Raw genomic sequence first — 27,511 nt, 5'->3', positions numbered from 1 at the left:
TTTAATACTAAAACAATACTTTAAACCTTACTTGTCTTGTAAACACTTAAGTGTCTACGTATGATTTTGTATTTTTTCGATTCTTTTAAACGTGTTAGTTATTTGTTCATATGCTCGATTGCATTATGGTTACGGGATAGAGACGAAGGAAATATTAGATATATCTATCAATAATAGTGACTTGTTTGTGCCTACTGATGCAATACGATACGGATGCATAAGATGAATTTATTTGATTAATCATTTTCATTTTTCAAGGACTTACAACAGTAAAACTCAATAATATAATATTCAATACCAAATCTCTGAAGTAAACCAAAGAAGAATACAAAGCTGCGCGATCGAAAAATTCATGTTTGGCGAAGGCGATACTGCAGGCAGTGTCGGCAGTGGCTGTCAAATGCAATTTATTACAATAATACTATTAGCTATATCGTTACCGGAAACCAATACCAAATTCGATGGGAGGTTTTCCGGGTTCATCTATCCCTACCTACCCGGATATTTTCTAGTTGATATGTACAATCACGTAAATAATATTATTGTTAATTAAAAACTGTATTTAACGGAGAAAAAACCCTCCGCACCGAAACCACGACAAACAACGTTACGTCTATATCGTGCATCGGAAAGAAAAGCAAGCGATCGGCATGTGATAATCGTAGATACAAATGCAGTATATTCGTATATAGTCGCCTAGCTAGAATTATTTTTAGGGGATGTTTTAATTTAAAATATTTTAATATAACACAAGGGAGGAAGGGTTATACACTTTACATCGTAGTGAATAGTGATCAATATTCATGATAATAATATAAAATGTGGAATAGAACCATTTGATGACATATTTTACAGAAATATGAATCATACAGTAGGTAGTATAGCTTATTATAATATCAATGATGATAATATAATATCACGTCATGTTATATTTTTTGCACAAATACGGCCAATTGTTAGAATGGTGGGTGTTTCATCAAGCAAAACACTCTCTTGCCTACGCCACCGAGTTGTACATCTATCAGTTGTATATCGGTGCAATTCAATCGTTTTTATCATTTTTTTTACCACTGTCGGTTACTCGATGACCGCGCCCCGTGATGATACGGTCTCGTGATAAAATACGACTGCAGCGGTGGGTGTCATAACATAATGCAATCGACCGACAAGCCTGCCTAAGGGATGAACGTGTACGATTTTTTTTCTCGGCTGTTTAAAAAACACGTGGCGATCGATAAACACGGCACGTCGTAACGTCGTCATTGCCGATCATGTCGTATGGCCGGCCACTGGGCCGTCGGACGCGCGTGTTGTACAAAACACCACTTCGTTATTATAATAGTAATAACAAAATTATTATCGTTGTACGTTTTGGACGCGTAGAGAGGGAAAACCGAAAAACCGTACGCCGCGATGTGCGTTCAACCGCCGCCACCGCCGCTTCACCGTCAACGTTGTCGCCGGCCGCCGCTGCAATCGATTTTGTCGGCGGTGGCGGCGGCGGCGGCGGTCGTTGCACGGGCAGCGTCTGGTCCGTTGCCGTAACGGCTGCAGCGTACTCGCAACTCGCGTTCCGCCACCGCCGCACGCGGTAGCCAAGTAGGGGGGGCGCGCCGTCGGCTGCGCAGCACCCCGGCGCGCACGCAACAACCGTCGCCGCGGCACGACGCAGTGCACGCGCAGCCGGACGGCAGCGGACGCAAACCACCGCCACCGCCGCCGCCTCCTCCGTCGCCCGTGGTTGTCGTCGTTGTCGTTGTCGTCGTCGTCGTCGCCGTCGTCGCCGCCGCCGCCGCCACCGCCACCGACGCCGCCACTGCCGCGGCACTGCGGCAGTCGTGTACCCCGGCACAGGTGGCCCGCGCGTCGTTTGGCCGCACAGCGACGGTTGGGTTGCAAAACAAATTTTCACCGCATAAGCAAAACAACGATCGCGCCCGCCGGCAACATTATTAATCGGTGCGGCGGCAGCGGTGGCGGTGACGACGACGACAACGGACCAAAGACATCCCCACACAACATCAACCATAGCGCGGCGACAGAAACGGCGACGGCGGCGGCGGCCCGGCGACGACGATAACATGGAGGAACAGTTGATCGCAGAGATCGAGCGGCGGCCCGTGCTGTACGACAGGAGCGTGCAGGCGTGCAAAAAGATGTCGGCTCGGGACGAAGCGTGGCGCGAAGTGGCCGAAATAATGAAGCAGTCCGGTACGCCTCCACGTCCCGGCACAAATATTAGACGCCCGATAACCTCCTCCCCCTCCCCCTCCCGCTATATACAATATTAACGATTTCCGTTGTTTTTCGTTTACAGAGGCCGAAGTGAAAAAACGGTGGAGAACGCTCCGGGATTCGTTCATGCGGTTCCACCGGCTGCAGCGGACGTTCGGGCCCAAGGGCAAGAAGAAAATGTGGATTTACTACAACGAGATGGCGTTTCTGATACCGCACATCGAACCCAGAGAGTAATGATTTATACGAACATCAATAACTTGGCCGATCAGATTTTATTTTGTACACGATCGTATTGACACTTTTCGTTTTGTTCCCGCAGCTACAAGATGTCAGGAGCTTTCGACGGCGCCGAGTTCAACGACGACTGCAACGCGGACATGGACAACAACAGTCGGACGGCAGCGGAAACCCATCCCTCCGACATGGTGTCCATCGCGTCCGACATGTGCGAGGCCGAGCTGACGACGCCGCCGATCGGCAGCGCCGGGTGCCAGTGCTTCAACGGCATCGGTCTGCACGTGCAACAGGAACCGTCGAACATGATGATGATGGATCCGGTCGGCGGCGGCGTCAAGCGCAAGGGGTCGGACGACTCGTCCGATTCGGTCACCGACTCCGACGAACACTTCGCGCTCAGTTGCGTCGCATCGCTGCGCCGTCTGCCCATACGGAAAAACGCCGAAATGCGCATGAGGATCTTGCACATGCTTTACGAGGCCGAATACGGCGAAGAACCCGTTTTGCGATAAATAGTCGTTCTTGTCGTGTTTTTATCATAATATTAATATTATTATTGTCTTCTAAAATTATTATTGTGACGTTTTGTACATATTATGTTCTTATTTCTTTTTCTTATTATTATTACTTAGTACACTACTATATATACTCGTATGTTGTATTGATATATTAATATATAGATGATATTATTATTACTATTATAAGGCAAAAACCATTTTACTTACCTATATTGTGACTATTTTAAGATTTAAGTGATTTATTATAATGAAATAAAAATTAAATAATAATAATAATAATAATAAAGTCTTTTTTTTTATACATTAATAACCAGTTTGTTTTTATTTGTCCTGTTCATTGCCTCCGTGTAGCCATGAAAACTATATTTCTATGAATTATAAAAGGGTAATTTTGTTAGGTAGCTATTATATAGTCAGTGTTTAATTATAGTGAGGTATGCTTCTGATCTACAGGTAAAAAAAAAAACACTGAACAAATATTTGCATCATATAATTTTGTGCTTAGTCGTATAGAATAAATATAGTATATAGTTTATTATTATATATTAAAACACTAGTGAGACCAAGTATTCGATTTTCATAATAAATATTACTAGCGTGTATAATGTATTCAATATGTTACATGGTTTGATGTGTTATATTAAACAGTAGAATATTATGAAATTAAAATGAGACGTGCAATTTTTACAAATTCGATTTCATTTCTTTTATAATTTATAAATTAACTTTTAGTGTTTGTGAATCAAATAAAGTTATGTTTCGATCTATCAACGCGTATCGACCATGACTTCATGACATAATTAAAATTAAAAGTGACTTGTGATCACTACTTATAAGAGTGTGACCGTAATTTTAAATTTAAGCTTTTGAAAAAATATCTCAACTTTCATTTAAATTATAATGAAAAAAATGTAACTTTCTTTCGTCAATCAAAATTTGAAATTAAATAATTGTTTATATTTATTATTATTACCAAACAAGTTTTTAAGCAAATTGTTATTATTTTTAATTTATATATTCATGGGAATTAATCAAAAATTGAATTTTTTTATTTTATTAGGTATATAGAGTATAGACGTATCTACTACAAATAGAAGATATAATTGATAAACAAATAATATAAGTTGAATATGGGAATTAATAATTTTGTTTACATTTTAATATTTTACATAACAGATAATTTTGGTTTAATAAATAATAATATACATTAAATATTATTATACAAAATACAACCTACACAAAGTGTTTTACAGTAAGTATCCGAACTGATTTTAACTGTGAGTTAATGTGATGTTTCAATAGATTATATTATCGTCATCGTTATTTGAAAATATTTAAACACGATGAAACACTGTGTATAAAAATGTAATGTATAAACGTATTTTTACAAATCCAATTTATCGATTTGGCATATTGTTATTTGTTTTAGATACCACCGGTGATTTTAATATAGGGATGAATAGTAATTTAAATATAAAACCAAAATGAGAAATGGTATAACGAGTATTCGTGTTTGGGACTTAGAAGTTTTCTGTCAATCATTAATTTATGTTTATATTAATATTATAGATGGTATATAATAATAGTTATAAGCACATATCTACCCGTTTTACATTACGTAATTTATTATGTTTGTAATCTGATTTTTTTGTTTTGTACACACGTGATTAGATTATAAAGTTTGAATGGAGTTCGCCATTTAGTACATATATTAGTGTATGTATTAGTATACTACTGAAATTAACAATAATAATAATACATATTTCATATAATAGTTTTAATCTATAATGAATATTGAATATTTTACGTATTAAATTTTTATCAATTTAAAATGCTTGCAAGTAATAATATTGCACATTTGTATAGATATTTATTACTATATCTAATTTTAATCAATAAAATTCAATGCACATCAAAATGTCATTATGATTTAAAAAATGCTTTTATTATCTAAACTTATAATATGTGACTGATTTGTTTGTAAAGTAAACTAGGTATTTTGTCTTGTATTTATTTGTTTATTACTTAACAGTAAAAAAAAATACAAAACGAAATTTAAATATATAAATCTATTATCTATTAACTTTACAGCTAACGCTATTAGCGGTTGGCATTCACCAGCGTAAAGTCTACCCGTACATTCTAACATCTTTGAATGAATTGCATAATTTTAAATAATTTTCATTAATAATATTTGTGATGCCCAAACCATCATCTATATAAAAATCGATTTTAAATGAATTCACACGCTTCAAGAAACATCATATACACATCATCTGATGATTTAAACAAACAGCATCCTGTTGTTAAAAACGAATTTTGATATTGTTCCATCGTACGTAACGAATAACGATCGACTGCCGCTTAGTGAAAAGCACTGTGCGTCGTAATGCTGAGCACTAATACCAATATAATAACTTATTATTTATCAGTTTGTATCATATTTTTTACTCGTTTTACGTTTTTAAAAAGATTTTGCTTACTTACTTAAATAATAATAACATTTTTAATTCAGATACAATAATGTGTACATTACTTATAGCACTCGAGACTCGGGAGTATGCATGTTTTATCGATGTATTTAAGTATACAAATTTCACAACATTTTCACGTGTTTAATTTAGCTATTTTTAATTTTTCCCGACATCAGTAAAACTTTCAACAACAGTCGTTCATTTAGTAAATGCATACATCATTCTACCGTTAGCTAAATTACAATAAAAGCATTAATTCATTATACCGTAAGAATATTTTTCAATCCACCTTTTAATAAATTATTATAGTTGCTCGGTTTTAACGGAAATTAATACATAACGCGGTTTTCATTTGCAGAACGTTTTACAAAAAAAGAAAAAATGTATAATGAATATTTAAATGTATTTAGCCTGGAAATTTATCGTTAGTAGGTACTACTGTTTTTCTGTGCAGCGTTTAACCATGTTAATGAACCGACGTCTCATTCACTCATAGTGAATAATTATAATATGAGTAGTTCATGCGATAATCAGACAATATGTCTGTTACTCTGTTTTACTTATCTGTATCTTGATATTATTTATTATATTCAAAATATGTAAGATTATACATCATTCACATTAATATTACGCTGAGGGAGACATACTTGTATAATGTATATTTTTATTCCAACAAGAGTTGTAATTTTAATTAATAATAATTATTGGTTTTTTTCTTTTTTATCAAACAATTAAAAAAATAATAAATGTTCTATTAGACAACTATGGTGGTGGGGTGGTAGTGGAGTAAAATTTCGTACTATATGTTGAATAGTTAGGCTTATGTTGTTACGATTGGCCAAGTTAACGTTGACGCTACATTTACTATCATCAATTCCTAATTCCACTAAATCTGGTCATACCGTCACGGCCTTGGTAATGCGTGCGCATGAACTTCACTCAATAAAATATCCATAATTCACTGACTATAAGTACTGGGTCAATTTCAATTTGTATCTGTTCAAGTTTCTACCACGATGCGACTTAACATTTTATCGTTAGTGTTTTAATTTAAATTGATTAATGATTCACTGTCACAATAACTGAATATTAAACCTTTAATAGTTTAATCAACACTGTCTTGCAAAATTTAAGAAAAACTTGATAGAGGTTACATCACCATTCTAAACTATATTTATATGTTTTAAATGTATCTGTTTACATCAGTAAAGAAATTTTCTTCGTTTAATTAAAAATATATTACTTACTATCTATAATTTTTTGTAGGTACAATATACATAACTACATAATTCTAAGAAGTTGTTAAAAACAAAGAAAAATCCCGAAGGAGTTAATTATTAAATTGATGAAAATTAATTATTGACAAAACTCACTATTATTATGGTTTTTTGAAGTATTATATTAATTCAATTGTTCTTGAGTCTTGACTAACACGCTACTATTGATAGAAACGAAGTCAAATTACACTTTTTTTGCACGTACTTTTAAATAACAAATTAAACACATCGACTTCAACGATTTATTTCATTATTAAAAGAATCACTTTAGTTTTAACTATTGCAAAAAAAAAAAAAAAAAAATATAATGCTAAATATAATATAAGACACGATTTTAAACTAAAAATATATTAACAAAATAAAAACAACTTTTATAATTTTTAACATAAATTTCAATCTTGCAGCTTAAACTTTAAATATAACACCTTAATGGTGAGCATTCTAATGAATACTGACTTAAAAAACAAATCTCATTTCTTGGTAGATATAATATTTAATATTTATCTACAAATAAAAACTGGTTTACCTATAGTCTATGAACTATATGAGCATATAATTTTGGGCTTTCCTATGTGATTATTGATTATATAAGATATAGATTAGTTATAAAGGTAAATATTATTAATTTTTATTTGAATATTCTATGAATTTAAATATTCATAATCAGATAAATATAATTATAATTTATATTTTATATTTTTGTGTTTTAACCTTGATTAAACACAAAAAAATAATATGACATTGAATAATTATTTTAATAAAAATATTAGAATGATTGAATAGAATTTTCAAACATCCAATAGGATACAGATAGGTACCACATGCGTAGATTCATCTCGATTTGATTACGTATTGATACTTCATACAAAAAATGGTATATTATTATTTTATAATTGAAAATAATCATAAATTCTTCATATTAAAAAAATTATTTAAATCAAGAAATTAGGTTTAATTAACAAAGCAATTTTCATAATATGTCTATACAATTATGTCTAGATTATTTGAGTCATAGTTATATCATACCTAATAAACCTTGTATTATTTCAATCCTAATAACAAAAACTAAATAACTGATAATGCACTTTTAAAATATTTATAGTATGTGTTTACGACGTGTGTTATAAAATCAAATTTAATAAAGTAATAAAGAATTAATAATAAAAAATTATCTCCATGATACATATTAGACGATTAAATATTTTTTTTAAACAAAAAAAAAATTCGTAAAATTAAAAATTGTCATTAATCAAAGTTAAGATATTCATGCATAAACAAATTATTTTTGAGTTATTATTCAGATAATAGTATATAGTAATAAAATTAATCATATAAATTAAACTTTTAAAGGTATCATCTAAATGCAATTTTTAACTCATAGCTACAAGAATCTTTAGTACTTTTTTACTATAGGTACTATAAAAATAATCGATAAAAAGAAAAACATTGTAAAACGCATTATAAAATATCATTCTTTAATTTCCTAAAAATAAAAATTGAAAAACACTACAAAGTTTAAAAAATGTTCTTGTTTGACTACTATTTGCGTTCAATTTTCAAACTATAAATTTGGTTACATGTCATTTTAATTAAAAAATTTTGACTATAAATAAAAACAAAACTAAAAATTATTGATCACTTAATCTATTGTATCTTGTATATATAGTTACTATTTTTTCCATACTGAATGGTGGATATAAAGTAAAAAAGTTATTATCAAAATTATGCATTTGAATTTCATCAATTAGTCAATAAGATATTATTTATTGCAAAGTAATTAAAATTGTTATAAATTGGACAAACATATGATAAAAAAATCTATAGACCATATTATATAAAAGAAATTAGTTTTTTTTATTTATTGAGTACTAAGATAAGTCGAATTGGTTTTTCAGAATAAAATGTTATCCAATAAACTATACTTTTAAGTAAATTATATTATTATATTAATAAATATATTTGACGATAAGATGAAAAAAATACTTTATTATTAAACTACTTTTTATATTATTAAATACATAATATTATAAACTATATCGATCGATGTGACGTCATTAGTTCCGCTGCAGCATTAGTTGTGACGTCAAACTAACATTGAGCGCTGTTGCACCGAAAAGGTCAACCGGTCAAATTCGAAGTATCGCATAAACGGAAAACGTAAGAAAGGAGGCATATAATTCAACATAGTATTATGTTTAAATGCTTGATGGCTACTTATAATTTAATATTAAGTATTAATTCTATTGTTTGACACAATAATACAATAGCATAAAATTAATAATTATTAACTAGTATAATTATACAAGTGAACAACATGTAGTATACGGAGGTACATGATGAATGCGTTTGTGTATTGATCTCAAGCAATAATTTATAAAGTTATTTTTTAAAATATCAAAAATAAATTTAGTTTCATTGCTATATATAGTTTATTAAAAACGTTTAAATGTGTAATAATAGGTAAAAAATGTTACATAACATGAATAAAAAAGTTTTTTTATGTTACTGAGTGCTAAAAATATGCTAGAGACATGAAGGTCTTACTTTTATATATATATCAACATTTTGGCACTTAAATTAAAAGTGAACTTCCGAATTTACGAGATCTACCATAGTTAAAAATTAAATAAATTTAACTTTAAATTTAAAAAAATTCTTATGTTATAAATAAAACACAAAATGATGTTTTCTTCAAAAAAATACATGAAACATCATTTTTTTAAATTTTTTAGTAAAAATAAGTACTTAAATCAAAAAAGTTATGTTCTATAAATTATAATACAAATATAATAACATATCTAATAAAATAACTTACACGATTGACGTAGACCTAACTAATAATAGTAATTCGTAATATAGGTACTAAATAAATTCCATAATTATTAAGAACTTCATATTAAAAGTATATTATGAGCATATAGAATGACTATTACATCATAATAACTGTATAATTAATAAACATAAATTATATATGGTTGGTAGAAAATAGTGAAAAATTGTCACAAAACTTTTAAATTAATTCAATTTAAGCTGACAAAAAAAGCTGATAAAGAAATTAAGCGTGGACTACTGGGACGAGTGTGACAAATTGAAGTTGTAGTGTTATAAAATATGTGATAAGTCGTCAGTTTCAAAAAAACTATTCAGAGCTGATTAAAAACCAACCACCTTAAAATCTTTTTTTTAACACTTCTCTGTATTATTTGTTAAGTTAAGAAATTTATGGAGAAAAATTAAAATCATCTTTTCAAAGAACACACGATTTTCTAAAAATGTTTAATATCGTTATGAAACTTTAACATTTTTTGCATTACCTAGAAATAAAAATATGATTTGTAATAATCTAGGTATTGCAATGCATATCTATACTTATTGTTGTTATATTGACAATTTCAGTTGACTGTTTCATAAACCAATGATATTTATAAAAAAAATAAATGTCTTTTTGATATAACCAATAAATCTATAAATATTAATTTATTATATTTTATTATTTTTAATATACATAGAACTAGTTTTTGCTGGTAATAAATTGAAGTAAATTTTTTTTTATTTTATTAATTATTTAATACTTAATAATATTTAAGTATTCATTTTTTTTTAAATAAAAAAATATATATTTCAAAGAAATATTGCATAATTAAACGTACATTATAGAATATCGTAAAATATTTTAATTAAGTACGTCACCTAACTTAAGAGAGAACTTTAAATAGCTTTGCGAAGATACTTGTAAATGTAACTAAACCTACGAATGATATTTATAATAATTTGTTATTAATTTATAAAAAAATGCATCCTAAAATTTAAAATTAATTTCTTTTTTCGAGCAAATAAAAAAAAAAAAATTCACAGTTCCGCAGTATAAAGACTATAATTTTAGATTTGAGAGCGTCATAGCACTGACAATCATTACGTAGCTTTTTTAATTGCATTAATACATATTTATGAAACACATAAATACTAGTAGATTGTAGGCATACATTAATCGAGACTTTAACTAAACAGTTACTATAGACTTTACACGGTTTTTTTTATTTAGTAGGTATAAATAGCACACTATATGTAGTATTATTTAGTTATTTTTAATTTTCAACAAATGATCTAGAATTTTTTAGTATGACAAAATCGGAAGTCCTTGGTCTTAAAAACACTGCGTTACTCCAATTTGGACACATTTATGTAATTTATTCATGTATATGTATTTATTGAGTATATTGCTCCATCGATTTATTCAATTATCGGCTGAATGGTTCTTAAATTTTAGTTGTACGTTATAGTTTCTCAATTCATTCGCATATACCGCGGCCTGCGGGTGACCGATAATAACCGTTTCAGAACAACATATTACACTAATATAATATGTAAACGTTTTATTTTCGTTATTGGGAGTTGAAGTACGTATTATAACTAAATATTATAATCGTAAATAATATACCTACACTGCATACACATATTATTATGCTTCTTGGACCGACGTACGCGCGTATTACAATATCACAACGTTTCGGAATGAAATGCAGATAATATTATTATTATTGTGTCGATATATTATTTGATTTACACGTCATCAAAAATCAGACGTAGGTAAATACAGCAAGGTTCTGCTGCAAAGAGAAGCGCGAATAGAAACGTAATAAATACTATTATTTTTGTTCACTGCAATTCCATTGTGATTCGTGACGGACATTAAAAAAATATCTTTGTGAATACTAAATAATACTTGTTACTCTGGCTTGTGCGTACGCTTGTTGAATATTTTGGCGAAACTGTTTTTCGTACTTTGTACGTCAATTGTGGCAACGATGGCCATTGGTCACTGTGATATTGTCTATTCTACCAATTAATCCAGGTAAACTGGGTCCATAAATCATTAATAATAATACAAAATATATGAATATATTAATTTATAAAATAAAACATTATGTATAACTATTAAATTGATTTAGATACTTGAGTTTGTTAAACTTAATGCAAGTTTCTACATACGTATTGTATTCTTGAATTTTGTTTCTGTCAATGTGATAATGTGAATAAATATTTTTATATTTTAATTATTTATCATTTGAAAAAATAATTGATATCAGAAGTTAATAATTAGCACAATAAAATATATTTTAAATATTCAAATTCTAAAAATGTAATAGTTTCAATTATTTGTAATAATAAATACTGGCTTTATCTAGTTTTTTCAATAATAACTAATAAATAGGTTAATGCATAGAACAAATTACAATAGGTAAACCTATAGTATTGTGTATTACGAAACATGTGAAAAATATAATACGTGTAACTTTGTAAACACATTCTTTAATTGTATGGTCAAAATTTTTTTTCTTAAATATTTTATAACACATCATTAAAATTGCAAGTTTATAAATCTTAAAAAAAAACACGTTTTTACTACAACACAGAGGAATAAAAACTAATATTGTTTTAAGAAGTCACTATGAAACTAGGAAAATAAGAAAACATGTGCAACGTCATTATTCATAATCGCCAAGCCTCTTTATGTAACTATAAAATTTAGATAATTTTGAATCAAAATGTATATTAGGATACATTTACATAAATGTTTACTATGGTGTTCAGGGTCAAGTTCTTTACAGTGAGATGTAAATTATAAGTATTTTATTATTATGTAATTCTAGACAACCGCATTTGTCTTATTTTAATATATCGGTACATTTACAACACGTGCAGTTCAGCTGATTGTATTGAAAATATTTCATGAACTAATATTTTAGTTCAGAAGTATTCTTATTCAACGTAGAATAAAAACTATCATTATGCTTACAAGTGGAATAATTTGATGCTAATACATCTTTCTCAGGAAACGGAATACGAATGTCCTCTGTGGTTCATTTTATCATATCGACGAGGTCGATATAAGTATGCGGCTATAACAAATTGGTATTTATTATCATTGTCACAACTCTAGAGAGGAACCGTAGTGGAGAGTTTTCATATAAAAAATTCTTCACTGTCTCCATCTTCGTTGTCACCACTTATTGACCTTGCAGTCAGTTGTTACTTGTTAGTGTTTTATTTGTTATTTCCTTATGCTTATTAGTCGCCAAAATTCTACCCGCATCAAATTTCTACAAGTAAAAATAGTAACAATAGAATTTAAGCATATGAGATATATCTTCATAAAAATTAACAACGCTTATAACTTATAATACATATAAATGCCAAGTTCAAGGTCGTAGTTCCGGTCTATCGTTCTTTGTTCAAGTTCACTTTTTTTCTTCACATTCCCATCATCGGACGTTAATGACGTACCTACATGACTACATACATAATTTTACTTCATCGGATAACATTAATACCATTGAACTATGCACAGATCGTGCGTGACGAGCTCCCTAAGCTCGCCCGAGGAATTGAATATGCATTAGATACTTGGGTTTCCTATAATAGCAAGAGTTTATTTTGTAATTGATAACGGCGATATTGTAGGCGTTACGTGCCACGATTTTCGATGACGATTAATCATCATTATTCAATAATAGTCCGTTACATTTAATACCTACTCAATAAAAACCAAAAATCCATAAAATATTTTAAGTACCTACCATAGACCTTGGTAAATGGTAATACAACAATAATATTGTAGTTAAATTAAAATATGTGAAAAAAACTATTTAAATTTTCATTATGTTGCATACATAGCATATAGGTATACGAGTTATATCCACTGCCTTTATATGTTTCGATAACTATGAGCATGAAATAATAGTGTTTTATTCTTCAGCAGAAAGTTATGTAACGTATATTATAATAAGAAAAAGATTTAACAGAAATTTTCATACAGATTAAAATATAAATAAACAATACTTTTTTGTTAAGTTTTTACTTTGTGTGATTAATTCGTGTAAATATATCAAAAAAGTGTGTTTACTAATTTCGCTTCGAGTTATTGCATACATTAATGCATCACATTGTTAGTACGAAATATTAACAAGCTAAAACAAGGTCGTTGCATTAAAACAATTTGTTTTATGAAAATAAAAAATATCAACTTAAATGGAAAAATAGGTACCTACAAATAAAATACCTATGTTTATTTTATATACTAATTACAAACACTGATTTTTATTCGAATTAAAAAAAAAAAAAAAAATTCCATAATAGATTAAATAAAGAAGAAAAATTCTAAATCCAACGAATTTTTTGGATCTATGTTTATTCATATTTTTAGTGAGATTTTTTTTCATCAATACACATAGCTATGTAAAAATGTAATAAAATCAAAATCAAGTACGTAATATTTACATAAATATTTCAATATTTCTCATAAAATTATTTGAAATCATAATGTAATTTTATTAAGTTATAATATTACGTATATTAAATACTGCACGAAAACCTTACAATAAATTAAAAATCGTTCTACATAAACAAATTTATGAACTATTTTTGATGGTAGAATTGTAAATTTTTTGTCGTCAAGTTAGGTACATTTTGAATTTTACGAAACTGAACCAGATATAAATTGCAAAACTAGTCAATTACTTGTGACCCAATTAGAATAAGGTTTGCAATGGCTTCGATGTGCGCACATTTTCTTCAAAGTGCCGACAACAGACCGACACTTAGCCTTGACCGTGCGTACAACTAACGATAATAATATGTACATACTCGAATAAATACTAGGTATATCATTGTGAGAAGAAAATACACTTAAAGATTTACAATATTTCAAATATTGAAATGGGATTTGTTACCTAATTTTGATATTTAACAAAACCTACACTTACCATGTTTTTTTTTTAATCATAAACATTTATTTATTGCATAGATAATACTGATTAAGAGATAACCCACAATTATTATCTGAACCACTTATTCAATTTCGATAATGGGTGTCTCATGATACTATTACATTACCAAAAATATTGATATTTTGTGGTACCTTACATTGATGTATCGGAGGTATTTTTTTAACTCCTACATATTTTCAAGTATTACATTTCAATTACATTTTTTTTTTTTTGTTAACCATTAATAAAATAATAATTCAAGAATTTTTTTATTTATAAAAAGACAATATACATTGTTGTATTTTTGAAATACAATAGGCATTGAAAAACATAATTTCAGCTTGTTTAGTGTATATAATATATGTCTATATTTTAAATTGTTCATAGAAAAACATAATATAATAAATATTAATTAACAGTCAAAATCTTATCATCAAAATGACTATAATATTCAATGATATAGAAAAAATATTTAAAAATATGCTGTTTATAATACTTTCGATAAAAATAGTTTTTCAAAAATTAAATTTGTAAACATAAATATGTTCTTTATCATAATTTTTATAAGAAAAATATGTCTCATACATGTATAGCGCGTCTCAGAAAAACTGATTTATTTATCTAAAGAAGCCTATAATGAGGCAATATATTTCAGTTAAATTATATTTCTAACATATTTTTAATTAAAGAAAATTCTGACAATCTACTTGTAATCTTATTTTTTTTTTCGTATTATTTTTTTAATAACCATAAACTATTTTTATTAGTTACCTAGTGTTTTTAAAAATTATCCAAAAGTTTAGTCAGTCTTAAGCTTTAACCCTTAAGATAAAATATTTACAAAACCAATATTTTTAGTAATATTTTAAATGTGCAGATTGTTGAAAAGTTAATTTGAAATTATGTCATTATAATCAACATAAAGTCATAGAACGAATTATATAATTAAAAAATATTATTTTGCGCACAATAAATTAGTAAAATGTAATGTAAGTTTTGAATAATATTGTATTGTTTTATTTGTTGCTAACATGTACCTATGCGTGTTATATCAAATTGTTGTTTGAGAAAATATATTGCTTAACAAAACTTTAATAAATAATAACTGTTATTTTAACAATAATGAAAGTTGAATTCAATGATTGAAATAAAAATACGCAATATTATGTAAAACAATAATAGTACATATGCGTGATAAATGTAAATATTGATATATAAGAATAACTGTGCCGGGTAAAAATAAATGTCAGTTACTTTTTCCAAGCACGTGCTATAGGTATACGTCGATAGTCCTTCTCAACTAATAAAAAAAAGCATAAAAGTCAACCATGTCTAGAATATAAATAATGGAACTGGTTGAACTTTGATGGTGAAGTTAAACAATTCGACATAATGAAATTACGTGCACACAATACAATAAAAACAGCAAAGGCATATAATACCGATTGTTAGTATCGATTTTGGTCGTACACCGTAAAGTATTTTATCAACATTATTAAATAATATATAGCAATATATATTATATACGTTACAATATACGACTGTAGTCCACTGAAAAATTGTTAAGCTTGAGATAAGACAAAAAAATCAAAGATTCTCGCCTACTCAAAAATATAGATTTTATGAAGTATTAATAATTTTTAAATTTTTAACATTTATCACACCCTACCCGTTATCAGGAGAATGCCTCAGAAAAACATTTTGCGTCGCGCCACTGTACCTACCTACATGCGTATCTACATGATATTATCTATATCGTGTGTGCAGCGGGTAGTTATACAATACTTTTCGATTGCAAGGGTCTACCTATAAAGGCCTAAATGCATGACGAAACGTACAATATATTAAAACGCCGCATACGTAGATGAACGTTAAACGGTATTTATAATATATCCTTACCGTTTGAAATGAGATCGATTTTTGACGTGCGAATGGAACGATAGTTGATATCTAATCAGCATCGTTTGGCTTATGAACGTTGGAGAACACTCGCATTCACACACGCACAGCGAATAGAGAGAAACTCGCGGTATAATGTTCGGAAGCGTAGCCGACGACAAAAACGAAAACTCGAAAGGAAAAACAAACCGTGACCCGAGTATAAATTATAATAATTAATAATAATAACAGTATTAATATAATAATTATATTATGTTCGAACGTACAGTCCCGAACGACTCCTGCTCAAAATATCGTCGTCGCCGCGGAATATCGTAACGAAAATAAACGTAAAAAAAAAAAAAAATTGTTGTGGTACGCGCTCGCGGTAGGTGTGTATATTATTATTATTGTACTGCGATGATGATAACACGCGCGCGCGTCTTAGCGGGACGTGTGCCGTAGTTGTAGTGTTTCAGGAGTAGTACGACTACGTCTCGTGTGTACAAACATTAATATTGTAATATTGTAATGCGCGCGGGACCACAGACAACACTCCACGACCACGGCGGTAACGCGTGTGTGCTCTTCTTCGCGGCACGGCAGCAACGACGGCGTCGGCGGCAGCGACGAAGGTGACCGACGACGATTATGTTGTTATATTATTAGCGGGTGGCGGCGGCGGCGGCGGCGGCGTGTATACACACATAACAATATTATTATGTATTTGGTGTATGTTGTGTTATAATGCTGGATCAGGTACGAGTACTATTGCGCGTGGCGTGTTCTCCGGCTCGTTTTGGTCTCTTCTTCGACTCCGTCCTGTACTCGCAATTGATTATTAATCTTTCGGTTATCGCGGACGCGGCGCGCGGCGGCATTCGTGCGACGGTATCTTTACCAATAGTACCGGCTTCGGATTAATCGCCCGCGACACCTGACGGAGGCACTCGAACGACGGTTACGGCGACGACGATGTGGCTGTGACGGCGATTAACCTTAAAGCTCTTAAACTCCTCCTCCTCTTCCTCCTCCTCCTTCTCTAAAACTCCACCACCTTAAACTATCTAAGTATACACAATACGGCTATGATATTATGATAATTATCGTTGTTTTCGGCCGACAACAGCACACGGTCCGATGACGACCGGCGAGATGAGATCGCGATTATAGAAACCTCTCTACAGCGGACAACCGTGAGAAAACGCGACCGCTGTTTAAAGGAATTCGTTTTCAGAAGTGTTGTTCAGAAGTGTCAATAAACAATAAACACAAGTTTCAACAGTGTTTTAATGTCTATTACATATTATTTGTGGTTCGTCGTACAACTGCAATAACGCGTGACGCAGTCCCTGTCCGACGATAATGTTATAATATTAATCCTACGCGATAACGTACTGCGGCCAGCGCGATATGCGACGTTATGTAATGTGTGCACGTGATATCTGACTGTCTGAAACCCTGCGTCGGATAAATAATTGCGTCCGAGTATAGGACGGAACGGTGCACGCACGGACGACCCCCTCCGACGGCAGTGATTTGCCGTTCCCCACCTGAAAGTTTTGCGTGCGATTAGGATTTTCCCACTTCCTTGTTGTGTTTTTTTTTTTTTTTTTGCAAAATACGCGTTTTTTGTTCTCATATAAAATGCCCTATGTAGGTACAGCACATATTATTTTGATATCATAACACACCGTACCTATACACGCTATTTATATCAATACATGGCTGCTTGGCTACTATATTGTAGTAAAAATATAGGTTCGTACCTATATGCTGTGGAACCACGTACTATTTAGTATTGGGTAGTAATTACTAATACTGGTAAGGCGCAGCGTATGTTATCCGTTACATGTTTTGAGTAACGTGATCGTGCAATTATTTGTACAGTATACAACTACAGTTACAAAGTACCTACCTACCAATATATTATTTAAAACGAATAATTTCATTTTTACATTTTAATATTAAATAACGCAGTATACGTATAGATAACTTGATATAATAATCGGGTTGTATTTCAATATTAAAGGTATAAAAATATAGTGTGTATGGATTGGAATATACTTATCGTGTTATTTTGATTTTTAACCTATTAGTTTAACAGTCCTCGAAAACAAACAAGTAGTTATTTCGATAGACACGCTATTGTAGCGGACCAAATTCCAAACAAAATATGTTTTCGAAAATAGCTCGTATCGGATTGTTAACTACATAATGCGAAATACGTCAACTTTCCAGCCTCCCCGACGGTTATGTCATTACTGTACAGTTATACATACCACATATACGCATATAATCGCTTCAAACAATACCATATTCTGACTACATAGGCATACCGTGATTAAATTTAACTCGGCGCGTTAACCGTATTATTATTTTTTCGTAAACGACTAATAATTCGTGTATGAAATAACGGGAGAGTAACGTCATTAATTTACTCGTTTCGTCAAGACCTTATGAATAACGTTGCAAAAATGCCTTTTAAAAAGTAACTCTTCCGACACTCGCGCGTACTCGTATACGTTTTACACGATCGAGTACCGACATTGTAGTATGCAATCAACAAGTGCACGAGCTATATTATGAGCCAGCGTACGCGGATTATTCGCATCGCATTCGCATAATATATCAAATCTGTGCTGTACCAATACGTATATAATATCTACTCCTGAATTATAATGTAATTTGTAAACACACACACACACACATATACATATTATACACACTTAAGTGCGTTGTGCGTTGTACCTATAAACCGTGTTTCCGCGTGTCGCCTTTTGTTCAGCATTCGGTTTTTGTCGCATACTCATGTGTGTGCGCGCGCCCGCGTTTGTATTTGTGTGTATGTGCGCAAACAGGTACACAATTTCGCGGTACGGGTATATATGTAGATATACGTCAAAATTACTCCGTATATGTAGTGTAATAGTATGTATTTTTTTATTTTTTTATTTACAACATCCAGATTATTTCGTGCCATTTACTACGCGACCGAACAACACGACCAAACGAATTAAAAAATGATATCTCACCATACGAGTAGATAAGAGATTTATTAAACAAAAAAAAAAAAAAAAAAACTATTTGTTTTGTGTGGAAATGTATCACACATAATGTTGATATTAAACCATTGCCGCAGTTGTTGCGTTTATCCACACCTACCGACTAAATATAAATATGTATTTATATGGAAAATTATAATCGCATAAAAATTGTTTTCAATAGGTATAGCAATATAATACAACGGATAGAAGTATGACTTCTCCGAATTTATGTATCCGAGATACAGCAATACGATACAGTCAATTTATGTCAAGATTATTTACATTTATGGTAATATCAGATTTTATTATTAATCTCAGAGAATGAAAACATAAACACGTACTTATAATTTCACTAGAAATATAAAAAAAATACATTTATGTTTTGTAAGCACATTGACTAATACAAAAATAGCTACAGCCGTACGAATACTGTAGATAGGTCTCTTCTTCGCATATTAAAAATAGAAAACAATGATTGAATCTGTACATTTATTATTGAAAACGTATAATACTTGAACAAATTGTATACCAAGTTCCTGTGTTTTTTTCGATCAGTCATCGGTTTAGAATCTATAAATTATAAAACCTACACTACTTAAACGTCAAGGATTTGTTACGCATTAGAGAATAATATTTTTAGTAAAAACTAAAAAGTAATCATTTTAAATTATTTGTATTCCTCTATCTGATTTTATACATTTAAAATTTTTAAATCAAATAAATAAATAATAATAATAATAGTAGTAACCGCTTACATTGATATTTTGTAAGTCTTGGTATGAATTTAAATTTGAGTCTTGATTTAAAAAACGAACGGTATGGTTAAAACTCAGTACATAGTCAAACTCAATAATATGATGTTATTACATTAAAATAAAGCTAAGTATGTTGTACGTTAATCATTTAATAGATATAATATATATTTACTAGTAATTTACTGGTAAAACAATTCCACGGTTTTATTAAGCCGCAAAGCTGCAAACCCTAAATTTACATTTACTATTTAAATAGTCAACAAGGTTATAAACAAGACTTGTCTATACGCGCTTTAAATAATATTTGTTTTTTTTCCTTGTCAATTGTAAAATATATATTATATATATTAATATTTATTTAGTCCCATAGTATATGTGTATGTGTGTGTGTGTGGTATTTTTCATTGATATTTATTAATTATAAGAAAAAAAACATAAAATGTTTACAATATTATAAGCCATTCAATTACATTTTAATTAATGATGCTATAAGTACTTGCAATATTTAAAATGGAATAATTGGAATTAAATATTTACTAAGTTAGGTATAATATAATATTCAAACAACTTAAAATTTAAAAAAAAAGTCCATTGCGTTCTACGAATATATTTTATTATTTTAGTTAGACTCTAGAGATTTTAAAACAATAATAATTTGCCGTGAAGTTTACAGAAACAATTTCGTACAAACTTTATTAAAATTACATTTATCCATGCTTATAAATTAATGTTGAATATTATTACAATAATATACAATTTGAAGCATTGAAAAGTTAATCATAATTACAGTGTTATATTACAAAATATAGGTAACCCTCTATTACGGCTGAAAAAAATGTATTACGTTTATAACCATAAATACCCATGTAATATGTATAAATGTATAATTTATACATAATCTACATATCCCAAAAGACCCATTAGGTATTTACATGTAACTTTATTGTTGAAATATGTATATTGTATAATGAGGAGATAACCTTCGAAATTTGAGGTAAAAGTATTGTTTTAGACTTAAAGAGGAACAAGAGAGCAATTGATTTTATACATTAATAAATTATTAATATTTTTCAGAAAATACTTTTTGTATTAATAAAGAACTGTAAAAGTTATGTGTTAAGATATTCAGTCAATTAAATTATTAATACATACATTTTATGGTATTTTGGCGGACGGGTATGTTAAAATTTAAAATTTTTGAAAAATTGTGAAGTATTTTTAGTTATTATAATAGTTAAACCATTGATAGATCTAGGAATATATTTTAATTTAAGCTCAGCTCTTTACCCAGAATTGTTATTCAAATGTATAACCGTCACGTTCAAATAAAATAATAATATAAGTAATATAATACTATCCTGTATTATAGAAATTAGAAGGTAAGTGTAGAGCGGGATCAACTATGATCGATCTAAACATCATAATATTTAGATAGGATTATATTTTTTAAATTTAAATTTTCAAACTATTTAGACAATAAAAAACTTTTGACAATACACTTGTTGGTACTTTAATAATAAAAATAATTATAATATTTTATTGCTAGTATAGTCTTATAGGCTCGTATCTGGTATATTACAAAACACTAAATAAAAATGACTGCAGTTATCATAAATATCATACCTAAAAATTGTCATAATTTAAAATTAGTAGGTACTATGAAAATTTTAGAGAAGATTCACGATTATGTAATGTTACATAATTGTTTATTAATTATTATAGTAATAGTATGTTATACATTTCGATATACTTACTATACAGACTACGTATCATATTCCTATTTATTAACATGTGGATTTATTTTTATAGATTATTGACAAACACGAAAGATAAATAAAAAAATTATTAAAATACTTCTAATTTATACATAAACCGTTGTGCAATTTTAAATTATTCGATTTTTATGTTGTTTCGTAATATTGATGTTAAAGAATTTTTATTTTTCCATTGATTAAATTATAAGTATGTTTTTCTATGATCATTTGTATTATGTTAAATTATAATTATAATGATTAATGACTCCATATCATATTAAATTAATTTATTTTCAAACTAAACTAGATAAAATCGATAAACGATAATTTAATGAATTGATTACAAAATAATTATAGTTAAATAAAACGAATGAGTAAAAAGACTTATATGCTTACGTATATATTTTGACACAATACTAATGTACAATATTTTTATATTTTTTATACGCTTATGTCAAAATATTTTCTAAATTAACTTTTTATAATTATCAAATTCAGTAAAATAGTAAGATCTAAAATAAGGTAAAGATATTCATTCTTATTTTAAATTACTTCACCATCGTGTAAAAGATTAATAACAACTACATTTATAAAATAAGTTTTATATTTATACAACAGGAATTCAATAGATAAGTGTGTAATAACTGATTTTTAAGGATTTTATCAAAAATATGTAGTTACTAAAACTGTTACACATACGAACACGGAAAGATTTGAAATTATAGCTACAGATAATGAACAAATAAAAATGAATATATATATTACGATTTTATACACAAACATTTTAAAATTTACGAAGTGAGGTCAAAAATACACGAATAGTTTTGTTTTTTTTTTTTACAAAAAGTGCAAACAACGTGTAAAATTAACAATTTTTGTATGCTACTATACGTACATGCCATATAAATATAAGTATTTTAAAATAGTGGCAACGCATGTACATATGTAATTATATCATTGTCACCAACACCATAATCGTATGTAATATATATTTCATAATATTATTAAATCATCTTGCATTAATTAACGAGAAAAGTACGTGACGGTGGCAGCCGAAAGTCACACTGTTTTGTAACCTCCGCGATAACATCACACAATGTTCGATTCGAAAATTCTTTTCTCAACACTACCAGCGCGAGTAAAATAATTTGGCGGATGTAATGTACAAAGGTAAACATTTTTCGCAAAGTGGGTTACCATGTATTATCGGGTAAAAGTGCTTTTACGATACGCCCACAATGACGCCCGTCGTTAGCCTTTTACAAACCACACGGTCGATAAGCGTCTAATGTAAAAAAAAAATGTAAAAAGAGTAAAGAGCGTACATTGTAGACGTACCCGCGCGCTCACACACACACACACACAATATATATAGATATATTTATATATGTATACTATTGTATATTATATATCTATATACCTGTCAAAATCTAAAAGGTTGAAGGCTTTAAAACGGAAAAACGACCCCCCACAATACCTCTCCAATTCCCAAAAGCTATGTATTATAGTTCATGTGCCAAAGTCTCCAATTTTGTCCTCATTACGCCTAGTATACAAATATAGGACGTGATGATAAGCAATATTGAGCTTTAAACTACTTACTATACCTATTACAGCTATACGTTATATCATAATATATTACAAAGATAAAAGTTTTTCCGCCAACTGCGGTGACTAAATATACAGGTAGTAGCAGGTTTATTCGTGAACAGCGGTAAACTATTAGATTAACGACCGACAAACTTGCAGACAGACAGGGACAAAAAAGCATTCTTCAAATGATGGATTAAATTATTATAATACATATATAATGACTATATTTTAGAATTTATATTACGTATATGCACACCTATTGTGTATAAATACAATATTTTTTATAATTATTCATCTGGTTTTTCAACATTAGAATATCAGATGATGCAAAAAATTAGTTAAATTAATTCAATACATAGATAACCTGACTATTGCATATACTCGTGTTATAATATAGCTCAGTGTGAAAATTCTATAGTGTATGTATCTATATAAAGATGATATTTTGATGCCAAGAGTGAGTATCAATGCTTCATTTTACGCCACCAACTCCAAAATTCGGTCGTTTCACCATTAACACTGTACCGTTATACTATACTTGTACATTTATTATTTAACTATAGTATCATATTTATTTAAACCTAATTGAAAATTAATTAAATATACAAAATTAAAAGAAATAATAACATATTAACTTGTAAATTATGTATTAGACTTCTATCACAACCATTGTTTATAGGGAATACCAAATAGGTATCAAAATATTTAGTATTTTGTTGTATTAAATTACATTTTTTGATATTTCTTAAATAAATTTTAATACAATTTTCAATAACTCTAAATATGTTTTCATAATAAGAGGTTATCAAAATCTAAACACTGAAATTTGTGGTTGCGAAAAACGAAAATATATATTATTTTACTAGCGGTAAACAGACTTGACAGTAAACGGATAGATTGATTTTGATGGAAAAGTAGATCAGTCATTATTTTATGTAAGCCGGGATATTGTCATACTACACTGGAAGTATATAATAATTATATGCTGCACGAGCCAGCGAAGCCGTGACGTGAAAACACTTTGATAAAGAATCGGACGTTACCACGGGCGTGAAAACAATATAGCTTTAGCTGATTACAACCATTTCATCGAGCTTGATCGATAAAAAATATTGCGGTTACCTATTCCTGAATACCGTGATATAGTTTATACGTGTGGTACGGTCACCGAAGGTTATCGCACGGTATCGTTTGTTTACAAAAGTCACATCTAGCAATCATTTATCATTGGCGAAGAGTTATATTTTATTAGGTTTATAGCTATACTAGGCACTCAGCAAACCGCGACTACCCTAAAACGTGATTAGTGGTTACCGGGTTACTGCTGGATTCTAGATTCGCAGCCGGAATGTTGTTGCACTGCACCACTATCCACTAATAAACATCGATCGTCTAGGTCTATATATTAAATGTATATTAATCATGCCATTCACGATCAATTATCATAATACCTATACACTTCTGATTTATTATTTTTATTTTTTATTCATTTAAACATATTATATTAATATTTTTTCGATTTAAATCATAACATTAGTTGCGATGCGTGTTCAGAACTTTCACGGCATTTTAGTCCAATTATTTTTGAGCCGGGCTTAACAATATACTCCAAAACTTTTTGTCCATTCACTCGGGGCGCTACTGCAACGGATCCCACACGCACAGGACATACAATTAAATTATTTATTTCTTCGACGAACAGTCGATAAATATAATACTGATACATTAATTTTATAATAATACTATTATGTAAGACGTCGTCGTTCGCAGGTCATCGATACGTCACAACAATAAAATCTTCTATAGCGATTAATCGACGAAACGATATAGGTATTACAAAAGTACACGATTCCGTTTGGTACAAAGTATAAAATACGTAACAATTATGATAATAATAAATATAAAATAGTATTATTGCATACGGTTGGATTTAATGATAGACAGGTATGTTTATATTTTTTTATTTTTTTTTTTTTTACACCATATAGGACAATGATGCGTTGTACGCACGATTTTGCGGCGTACCCGTCGGTCCGGAGTTCAAGGGCGCGCGCTACACACACCCAGAGACATTGTTTGCGCTGCCAGTCGACGAACGATTTTCGGACTGAGATGGAGGAGCGGCGGCGGCATATGGCGAGCCCCCGTGCGCGCGGACACTGCCGGTGATGTCGGTGCCATACAAACTTAAATGTTTAAGACGTTCTGAGTGAATTGAACTTATTTATCATATTATATGTAACAAATTATAAAACGGTGTAATGCTCCATAAACATTAAACCTTATAACACGCAACTTTAACAAGCTGTAGATATTAATAACTGGTGTATAAAATTTTCAGAATTTCGATATTTTATATTTTGTATTACAAATATATCCCCTTATTAACCGTTCAATGAGCACAGATAATTCACGCCATTTATTACTTACACTATTAGAAATGAATGTCATCTATTGTATAAGTTTATTTTTATCGAAAAATAACAAAATACTCTTGTTGATTTGTTCTCCCAGGCTATTTCAATTATATATCCGTAGGTAATTCAGTCAAAAATTTAAAACTTAATTCACAATAAATTGTTATTAGAAATGTATAGTATAAATACATAAACTTTACTTATGTGTTATTGGTAAATTGTTGTGAATTTTCGATTGCTGGCTAAAGGATTGTTGAAGTTTGTATTTGGTATCTAGTTGCGATTAATATCAACAAGACGGTATTGGTTGAAAGTTAACTGTATCTAATCGATATTGATCCTGTATGTACTAGTGGTAGAATATTTACAACAAGTCGATGTATCGTAGAATGACAAAACATTTGCGTAGAAGAAATACTACTTAGAAAATAACTACATCTAAAAATACAGCATTATTTTTATTAAAACAAATAAAATAAATAAAAACATAAAACATAAGAGTTGCCGTCTTGTGTTCGCGCATTTAAAAATAATATTTGTATTTCAAACGTTAGCCCAAGTACTTTTACATTTATATATTACTAGTTACGTGACTTAATTAAAATTGCACAAAGAAAAATTGTATTTCACATTGCACCATTAAATGTCGTCGAAAAGACTAACCATATTATATGTTTAGTTTAACTGAGTGCACTGATAAAAGCTGAAACGTTATGGAAGATCGAATACGCAGTGTGCAGTATGCTATATGGCATTGAATGCCAGTACATATGGCAACATCATATATGTGGCGGCGTTATTTATATATATTAAGTGCTCGTCAGTATGTCTTTAAACGACGGCATTCTTAAAGTAAGGAGAATATCTCAGCGTATAACTCCTTGTGCGGTTGGCAAACAATGTCAGCAAAATATAACACAGGAAGGCCAACAAGGACGTAAATATAATTTGTGCGACCCCTCGAGCACATTGTATCGACCGCATAAACCACGGCCGAATCGTCGTGGTGTTCATGTAGTACGTGGGCCTTCCTGTCGCACAGTACCTAAGGTCCCATCGAGAACGCCAGCATAGCATTTAAGTCGGACCGTAAACTTCACGCGTTTCAAACAGTACCGTGTCTAATCTGCATCAGTCCGTTCATAAAGCAAAATCTGAAAGTCAGTTTTGAGATTTTAAGTTGAATGTACAAAATATATTTTGCATACGACATGCAAGCGATGAGGCGTGTTTCATAAGGCGGCATGTATCGAACTAGTGTTATTACGCACCTACCGGTATTGATATTTTTCATAGATTACCAGATAGTGCGGATCACTACTGGCATGAGCAGGTAATGTATAAATCAAACACTACTAATATCTTCATCTCAAACGAGGCTTAAGCAAAATATTTATCATATGGTCGTACAGCAATATTAAACAGTTAAATACCACTGATTTCATTCACATTAAACAAGTCATAAGAATAATAATGATATAAATATAGTTTAGGTAATTAGCCTCATTGCGATAATATTTGAAACTAGCACATGTAAACTGAACGAAGTATACCGCG

At 30.1% G+C, this 27,511-nt stretch overlaps 2 protein-coding genes across 3 annotated transcripts in view; one reads left to right on the top strand and one right to left on the bottom strand.

Annotated features, from left to right (window-relative positions):
• LOC112601794 overlaps nt 1–27,511 on the bottom strand; it is a 122,120-nt gene that overhangs the window by 67,337 nt on the left and 27,272 nt on the right. Inside the window, exon 1 of one of the 2 annotated variants that reach the window (XM_025349593.1) lies at nt 16,410–16,975. The exons of the other annotated variant lie outside the window; for it this stretch is intronic. The gene's annotated coding sequence lies outside the window, so the exon portion shown is untranslated. Of the gene's footprint in view, nt 1–16,409; nt 16,976–27,511 lie in introns of those variants that run through there. 2 annotated transcript variants of the gene reach the window in all.
• On the top strand, nt 2,082–3,077 carry LOC112601812 (transcription factor Adf-1-like). The gene is made up of 3 exons (XM_025349602.1): nt 2,082–2,211; nt 2,318–2,468; nt 2,558–3,077. The coding sequence occupies exons 1-3, from the start codon at nt 2,082–2,084 to the stop codon at nt 2,985–2,987; spliced, it is 711 nt and encodes a 236-aa protein (XP_025205387.1). The 3' UTR covers nt 2,988–3,077.

The sequence above is a fragment of the Melanaphis sacchari genome, unplaced genomic scaffold (assembly GCF_002803265.2).
Source record: "Melanaphis sacchari strain LSU unplaced genomic scaffold, SCAv2.0 Contig0_pilon_pilon, whole genome shotgun sequence".
Taxonomy (NCBI): Eukaryota; Metazoa; Arthropoda; class Insecta; order Hemiptera; family Aphididae; genus Melanaphis; species Melanaphis sacchari.
The sequence above is the reverse complement of the archived record's forward strand: the minus strand, read 5'-3'. Positions and strand labels throughout refer to the sequence as shown.

Bases quoted from the DNA above. Each gene is read 5' to 3' on its own strand.
- LOC112601812 (XM_025349602.1), top strand. From the start codon at position 2,082: ATGGAGGAACAGTTGATCGCAGAGATCGAGCGGCGGCCCGTGCTGTAC. The intron at 2,212-2,317 runs GTACGCCTCCAC...TTTCGTTTACAG, and splicing joins CGAAATAATGAAGCAGTCCG to AGGCCGAAGTGAAAAAACGG. The intron at 2,469-2,557 runs GTAATGATTTAT...TTGTTCCCGCAG, and splicing joins CCGCACATCGAACCCAGAGA to CTACAAGATGTCAGGAGCTT.